At 39.7% G+C, this 9098-nt stretch overlaps 1 protein-coding gene across 1 annotated transcript in view; it reads right to left on the reverse strand.

The window, feature by feature from the left end:
* The window catches only part of rgs17 (regulator of G protein signaling 17), a 28101-nt gene extending 19660 nt beyond the window's left edge, over positions 1–8441 (reverse strand). Inside the window, exons 1-2 of the mRNA XM_003438300.5 lie at positions 8203–8441; positions 3495–3877 (exon numbers count right to left, since the gene is read on the reverse strand). Coding sequence (XP_003438348.2) covers positions 3495–3497 — 3 coding nt within the window. The 5' untranslated portion in view covers positions 3498–3877; positions 8203–8441. The remainder of the gene's footprint in view (positions 1–3494; positions 3878–8202) is intronic.
* Between the last annotated feature and the right edge of the window lie 657 nt (positions 8442–9098).

Consider the following 9098-nt stretch of genomic DNA (forward strand, 5'->3'; position numbering starts at 1 on the left):
AAAGCATCATATCAGGAACATAAATGTCCAGATGATTCAATGATGCCATTTGGCGTGCAACAAACCAACGATATCCTAGAACAACAACACATGTAGTGTTTGCCTCTAGTCTCCTTATTGCTTCAAACTGACTTTCACTCACTTTTAAAGATTCTGAAGACTAAAAACCAAAACCCCCTCTGTCAGGTCTTGGATATTCAGACAAAGGTCATTCAAAGTGTAAAGCAAAACTACCCCCATTGTATTATTAGCATAGTCTATAGTGAATACCATTTGGTGTTATTGTATTTCACTGGGGAAAAGACCTCGCAATAATGAAATTGTTGATCAATCGGCCAATCACTGCCTCAATCGCTCTGATGAATCAGGAGTCAATGAAGAAAAAAAAAAATCTTAGCGGTATTCTGTGTTTGTTTTATCAAACTGTCTAACACCAGAAGGAAACTGAGAAAAGAAGTCCAATATTGCTCTAAAGGTGCACAGGGAGAAATCAGTTGTCATAATTTTGTAAAACATCAGTCAGCCACTATAATTGGATATTCAGTAAGCACAGCGCAGTGTTCACTGATTGCATTTGGAAACTTTAGCAAGGGTTTTATGGGCTATTGCTTTGCCGCTGCAGCTACAGCTACTTTAAGCATGGTTTTCGATGCCTAAAAATAGCCACGAGAAACAAAAATGTGCAGCTAGCAATTCTGTAGTGACACTCTGTTCTCTTTAATTAAAGCCATCTTGGAGAGTCCTTTCCTCTCAGTCACAGCGGAATAAAAATATGGTGGCTAGCTCTCTGTGACTGAATGAAAAAGAAATATTAATAATGAAATAAAATAAATAAATCGGTGGTTGCCCAGAGATTGCACTGAATACTTCTGCTGTGGAAGACTGACTGCAAGTAGTTGCAGTGACCAGTGCAATACTGTCAACTTCACCTCATGCACAGGTCTCCAAAGAATTCCTGTCCCACTTGGACTGACTGCAATCATTCTTAGAAAGATTGGCAGGAATTTCTGTTTCAAATCTATGAGGCTCTGAATTTAAATTTCTGTGGATGCAGAATTGGAGAAACAAAATCACTTTTACCAGTACCAGAATATTTATCCGGTTAGTCTCATCAATTTTGCATAGGCAAACGAAAGCATGCGAATACTGGAAAAACGTTAGCAGTTACTCTTACAGTCATGATTTCTTTACTACTGTGCCACAAAGTGGAGAAAATAAATAAATAAATAAAAAAAGTACAAATAAATGGGGATTGCCATGAGTCTACAAAATTACACTATAAACTAGTCAGTGGGCTCCTCCATGTCTCTTCTGAACATATCTGATTTGCCTGTAAGATATTCCAGAGGAAAATTGCAGTTCTTTAATAGGAATTATGCAAATTTGGGGGTTAGAGGTGTTTATTTTTAGACAGTTTTTTAAGGACTCTTTTTTGAGAAGGCCATTCTAAAATTCCATTATCTAGAAAAGTACCTAAACTTATTCCTTCAAAATTCTTTGGGTAAATATCTTGTACTACGGCTCTATACGCATAGACTTTCAGGGGTGTAGCTCATGTTAACACAGAATGATGAATCTGGAGGCGTGTAGAAACCACAGTTTTGCAGATAGAGGACTGACATTTTGTTCGCATCTTTTCATATTCATTGCACATAACTTTCTTTAAAACAGTCTAAAATGAGGAGAATGGTTCCACAGATAAAACCTGGATATGGTGGGGAAAAAAATTCATCCTACCCTAGTGTGATACTCCAGGTATGACTGACGCCATGTACGAAATCCAAATCAACTTGTTTAGAAACAAGAAGTTTCCCTTATTATATCTAAAACTTCACCTACTCTTATGACCCGTATGCGATTTATCATGTTTACTTGGTGAGCTTATTATACTGGGAAAACCCTTACCTCACAGTGCCATAAGCTTTAACTGTAACGTAAAGCTCAGCTGCAAACATATACAACTAGAAATGCTAGAAAGATCAGCCACGAGGATGTCAAAACTAACTGCTTTACAGTTTTATGCTTTTACTTAGCTGGGAAGGTCTAATTAAATGCAGTACGAGAATTAAAAGTATACTGACTGAAAAAGCACTCCTACCTGCAATGTCATGGTTCAAATTAAAATCTTTTCATAAAAAATGTGAAATCCAAATTTAAAAAAAGAAGAAAAAAATAACTAATTTTCTTCTTTTTTGTTCCCTCTACTCTACAGACGCATAATTTGCTTCAATGAAGAAACATGGAAAGTACGGCTAAAAAGACAAGCCCGATATGCAAATGTTGTTGCCCGTCCAGCGGAGCTGCCATCGGTTATTTAGCAACTGGGCGGCTACCGTGGAAAAACAGGCTGTTAGATGTAAACCACAGAGAGGGTATGGCTTTGTTCCAAAGCCAGAGAAGGAGGATGCATTGACATATCATGCAAATAAGGAGTGGAAATTCTAACACAATAACATCAGAGGGCAAAAACAAAAAAAACCAGATGAAAAAGACAGCCACAAGATCTGTCATACATGCAGTACATTTTTGCAAATACTAAAATAATACCAAAATAGAGGGCGCCATATTAGCCAAAACAATCATCGCCCAAACGTCCTACTTTACTTTGAAGCTTCCACTCTGCTTCACCATCAGGCAGTTTTTCACGAGAGCGATGCAAATGAAACTAGCGTCCTATTTCACAAATTAGTGCCACATGCAAAACGCCAGAAAAGTTTGCACCTTGTGCAGACTTTGACCTCGCATTTGCGCAAGCAGCGTTTGCTTTGATGAGGTACTAAGTGCAAAAAGTAAAATAATGACGTCAGTGTGGCAGGTAAGTCACAGCCTGCCTCCATTCTCACCTTGTTGTGGTAGGAAAAATGGTTAATAGCGTTTTTTTTTAAAAAAGACAAAAACAAATAAACCGTTTGTTGAGAAACTGTGTGAGAAAAAGCGTCTCACCATTAGTTATCTGAACACAAATTATTTCTAACTCTGAGTTAACACCTTCTCGTTTTCAAAGATACAGAACATCCTTTCAAGGTGACAGATCATTTTCCATTTATGGCTAATAACAGACTGATATCAAGCACTATATACAAATAACCAGTGGGTTGCTTTGTTTCACTTCCATGCAGAAAAGACTTTTACTAAGCAACATTTAAATTCATGTCCATTCTGAGAATTACAAATCAAAATCAAAACTTCAACTTTAAAATCGAGAAGTAAAAGTCAGTCACCCTTTGCTGCCGACCCATTATCTTACACGATCTGGCAGATGTTGCTTGGTCAGTCAACCTCCAGGACCACAACTGCAAACTTTGGTTATGAACATTAACATATGACTTTTCATTTTGACCCTTTAACCAAAGCATTTGACTTTATATTTCACACGAATTTGGATCGTCACCGTGACAGTAAACTTGAAGATACGAGTTCAGTTTCTGTAAAATAAATAAATTAAAAAATATCTAAATATATTAATTAAATTACTGGGCAAGCATGAAACTTACCATGAATTAGTGAGTTCCTAAACACAGGTCAGACAGAGCAGTCATGGCATGAGGTAATAGGTTGCTGGATGCTAGCAGGCTGGTTGACGAAGTGACTGACTGGGGGGCTGTCTGAGCGTCTTTCTGGCTTGCAGGAGATTTGGGGCAAGGCGAAGAGGTTGTTTTCACCACAGGGCAGGGAGGTTACTGGTATCACCATCCCTGACCAACTGGCACAGAAAGGGACACGAGAGCTGAGGTGAAATGCGACCACTTCCTCCCCTCGTTTCCTTACTTCACTCGCTACTTCTGCTTCTCTCACCGGCACCCCTAAGCTTCCTCAGAACTCTGTGAAAGGGTCATTTATGGACTTGAGGGTGTAGGGAGCATTGAGAGTACAGCATCTGTAAAACACAGAATGTGAACAAAAAGAAAACACCATGAAACACAGAAGTTGACTTGAAGTGAAAACGATCAGTCAGGAGAAATATATCCTGCAATGACAAGAAGACAGAAGCAGATACGAGCAAATGCGACACAGAGCAGAACCTCATTTTCATCCATCTAGATTTAGATCTAGATTAGGTGTAGATCTTTTCTTTTTTTTAAATTTGAGCTGCTCAGTTTTGGAGTTATAAGTGGTAAAGATATCTACTCTTACTTGTGTACGTGTGCTCAATTGCCAAAGATTGCAGCAGAGAAACTAAGCAGCAATGCCCTTTTCTAGAAACTGCGATCTGGTTATTCATGTTTCTTGTTGTAGAACTCTTTTCTTTCTACTATCTACACCCACCGGCCAAAATAGGTATGAAACTGCCTAACGTTTGAGCTCAGCTCAGCTGAGTTTATATCTTGTCACATCCTGTGTCGTTGCCAGGTGTAGTTCAAAAGAAAAACAGTTGCTGCATAAACCTGTGAACACCGGGACTTTTTCAGTCACCGGGCTTTGATTTCTAAAAAAAGATATCGTGTTTTTATTTTTTTTAATGTAGTGCCCGTTGAAGAACTACGAGGAAGGTGCCAATTACTTACACTAAATTCAAGACAAAGGTAGGCAATTCTTCAGCCAAAACCTCCCAAACTGAGCAGCTCACACCAAACTAGTCTAGATAGATAAGCAGCACTATGGCCAGAGGAAAATGTACACATTTACATTTAATTTGGGAATGGACTGTATTTTAATATACAATCAATACACGGGAGGGGTTAAAGATGACAAAGATCTACTGGTTAATAAGGAAGTTGACTATGTGAAAAAGAAAATCAACTAAATATCAAAGTTGTTTCACCCTTTCCTGCTTGTAGAAATGTGAAGATGGCATGGTTCTTCCCAAAATGTAAATCCTTTGGTTTTCAGCTTAAGATATCTGAGGACGTTTCCTCTGTAAAATGTCCACTATTTTGTTTTTTTTATTAAATCTCTAATAACTCATTAAAAAAAATAGCTAGCATATTCATCTGTATTGAACAGTCATCAGCTGAAGAGCTGTACTTTTCCTCTGACGCCTTTGTGCAACAGCTTCCTCTTCTCAGCCACCAACACAGACGCTGATACCATAATACTTTACTTGTGATAAGCTAAAGGATGTGGTTAGAATAAGACCAGTCAAACCAGGAAATGCAGTAAATGGCAAATGATGCTGCGAATGCTTATCTTAAACATTTATGGTGCAACGCATTAAGCTCACTGGCACTGCAACCCAACACTCAATCAATGTCAAAAGCCATATGCTGGATTTTGGCCCTGAGTGAAGCTGCTGTGTCTCCTAGGTAGCCCTCATGCTCCATGTTTTTCATGCAGGAATTAGTGCTCCAACACCGTGCTTACTCATAACAGCAGCTTAGAGGTGTTCGCATGGTGACCTCAACATTATTGCAAATTATCAGAAGTCTGCAACTTACAGTGTAAAATTAGCATATACAAAAAAAGAAGATAAAGATAATATCTAATATTGAAAAGACTTACCAAACAAACTAAACTAAACATCTTCAGTTATGGTGGGTTAGCAGCCTTATCAGCTCTGATCTACAGTCCCCTACCCACCCTTGCCTATACATGGCTCATTTCCTCCTCAGTGATGTCTAGCAAGATAAAGAGCAGCACAAAGCAAAAAAATCGAGGTTCACATGTCACTACCATCCCTCCCATATGACACAACATGCTGTCTCAATACTGCTCTACTGTAAAAGCAACGTGAGGGGAGCATCAACATCCGTTCGTGCCAGTTTAAACTGGTTTGAAAACAATAGTTTCCCTTGTATATTAAGAATCTATGAAAAATTATTTTGCACAGCAGCATGTTAAGATAAGGCTTTTTCACTGTACTTGTGAGTTTGCTTATTCGTTTTGCGAAGATGATCACCAACTTTAGTGATGTGCTTCCTGAATGAAATGAAGAGAATTACTATCGGAAATGTTTACGACAAAGCTCGGCCCGGTTTGGAATTTGGAGACTGATGCCGCTGATAATCCAAGTGAGTGAAAAAATTCCAATATGGCTAAATCATCCTGCAAACTGCACAGGAATGGCTTTCGAAACACAACAAAGAGCCCAATCTGTGCGCTTTGTTACTGATGACGTATCGAGCCTTTTTCCGGGTCCAAGCCTCTGCTGCATAGGGAGCGCTGTCAGTGTTGAAATGCTGCAGTAAAACCTCCCTTGATATTTTTGAATTGGCATGAGCTGTAAAAAGTTGTTTGGTTATTATCCTTATTCTTCTGTACAGCTTTTTGTCTTTTTAAATAGCACTATTCATATACAAGACACCTTTAAGCTACGTTTTGTACAGTACCAATATATTCAGAAATTGCTGAGATTTTGGTAGGGAATAATTTAAAACAATCCACAAAATACTCATTACTAACCTTGTTTTGTGGATGATGTTACCTTATACCTTAAATTAATTTGTGTCTGCTGACTGGGCACCTACAGGTTTGATACGTCAACGAGAGCCCTACAAAGTCATAAAACCTCCCAATACTTTGCCCGTGCTGCTCTTTTTTATATCAGCTTAGTTGGTCTGAAGCCAGCCTTGGGACGGGAGGCTAACAACTAGCCTAATTTCACCAACCCTTTGAAACTTCACCAGCACTTTGTTTTTCATCTTTTCAGCCAGGATTCAAGTAGACTACTTCTGAATTTTAAACAAACATTTTTCATTGTTTCCCAGATGCTACAACTGATTGGGACATCTAGAAGAAGAAATAAATTGATTGCTTTATTAGCGTTTAAAGAAAAAAAAACAACAACAACTGGTGCCTAAATGCTAATTTGCTATTGGGAACTAAAGAAGCTTTTGGTTGCAGAAATTAATAAGTATGCTACACTTAACAAGAGGATTGACTTGGCTATCAAAAGCCCTAAACAACCTTCCGATTAAACATCCACAAAACTCAACGCCCCACCCCCCACAGGAAAATAACAAAGCAAAAAAAAAAACCCCTCAAAAAATCTGCTTTCAACCCTGTCAGACAACATCACAAACAAAAATAGCTGCTCTGCTACATGTGCTGCAGACAGCAGAGTCTAAAAATGACATTAGAGCTGCTCTTTTGGACACTATATGCTAAACTTATTTCCATATTACCTCAAGCATTTTGTGTTTCTTAATCATGTTCTGAATAAGACAACATATGCATCCATGCACATAAACTTGTAGGAAGCCAAAGCTGGTAAAAAAAAAAAGAAGTAATCTTCAAATGCTTTAAAAACATGTATGGCTTGTTAACTGTGAATATTTTGTTGCTCTGTCGTGCTTTAAACCAGTGTAAACTGAATAACAGTCCGTGATCAATTAATGGAGACAAGAAATGAGCCCTGACTAAATTATTAACTATATATATATATATATATATATATATATATATATACATATATATATATATATATATATATCTGAGAGAGGACATATCACTGAATGCTTTTAGGGATCAATTTAAATGTCGATACTGGTGCCACCGAGTTTCACTGCTTTCAAGAATAAAAGTTGCCATCCTAGAAGCAAATAACATCAGATGCTGATGGGTCAGCTTGCATTCTGTTAAACCTCTTTGAATGAAGAGTACAGGCCTAATGAGATTAATCAGGAAGTCTCTCAGGATGCAGTTGCAACATAACCTGGGCTCCTCTGACTCAACACACCCATGGGAAACTGCAGTGATGGTGCTGCTACAGCTGTGCATCGCATGATCTCTTAACAGTGCATTACATTAGATAAACAACACACGCAAAATGCACTCCCGAGTGAGAAAGTTAACAGGACAGTCGCAGAACGGAATCTTTTGCATCTCCCTGAAGGCCTGTGCATATCTTCAGATATGAAGAAGGCAAGCTCATCAGACCTTGCTCTCACCCTCTGTACACTAGCTCTGCTGGCTAGCTGCTCGGCTGGGTTGTTTTGCATGGTTGTCTCCTGCAGCTGCAAGAACCATCTGAGCCCAGTCGCTGCAGGTCCGACCAGCCGGCCGGCAGAGGGGATCCCCTCCCAGCTGACACCACCGACGGCTAACGCAGTCAGCGAGGGGGCTGCACAGCGCTGTCAGCCGCACAGACATTTTTCAGAAATCAAACACCACCCACTTTCTTCTCGCTAGCTTTAGCAGTCAGCCTGAGATCGGCTATCTCTCGCAGGGAGAGGAGGCGGTGGCAGCTGAGCAGCAGCTAGCGCCGTGCTAACGTCAGCTAGCCAGCCCGTGTGGACCCTTAGCGCAGAATAATCACCACCTTACCCCTTTGCGGTGGGCTGTCAGTGTCCTAGGATGATAGGTGTGAAAAAGCGACGTCCCGATGCTTATTTAACGACATCGTAAATGGGAATCCCGCGGTGTAAAGTCCATCGCCGCTGTTTTTCTGCCATCCGCCCCACTTCAGCACCGAACGCCGCCGAGCCCCTGGATGCACTGCGCAGGCGCGCTGCCACAGCCGCTCTGTGCCCGCAGTTGGCGAGAAGATGCACTGCCGAGGCTGCACACAGTCCGGTCACAGAGGATCATTATCACAGCTGTGCTGCTGCACAACTGAAGACGCTCAGTTTGCTTTAAAAACAATGCTGTACTGGCTTTAGTCAGTATCCTAAACACAAGCGAGCACACTTTCGGAAAGCCAGTCAGCCGGTAATAAAGTTAGAAGGCCACCATTCATACAAGAGGAAATGTGTCCCCGGGTTATAAACTCGTAAAAATGAACCATAAACTATCTCACATACAGACTGTCCTGATGTTAAAACAGTTTCCGCAAGAAACAGTTGCTGCACTAAAACAGAAATGGGAACAAAGTTTTGCATTATTTCTCTCGTCTCAACATGAAACCCCATGCACTGCACCGACTTCATGAAGCATATGTGTTTAGCACTTTTACAGTGTTAACACAGTATGATGATCATATTATGCTTTACATACACATGCAGACAACAAGATGCTTAAAATACGCACTTTTAAGATTAAGCTTAAATACTTCTTAAATAGTTTAAAGAAAGAGTTTAAAGAAAGACATCTTTAAAATGTAATACATAAACACATAGTGAGGTTTTCTAAACATACATCCATGAAAAAAAATATTATCGGGGGATCAGAGAATCGATTTATGGCTTTATTGTGTTAATCGCAAGCATTTCCTGTATTTCTGA

This window comes from Oreochromis niloticus, linkage group LG13 (assembly GCF_001858045.2).
Source record: "Oreochromis niloticus isolate F11D_XX linkage group LG13, O_niloticus_UMD_NMBU, whole genome shotgun sequence".
Lineage (NCBI taxonomy): Eukaryota > Metazoa > Chordata > Actinopteri > Cichliformes > Cichlidae > Oreochromis > Oreochromis niloticus.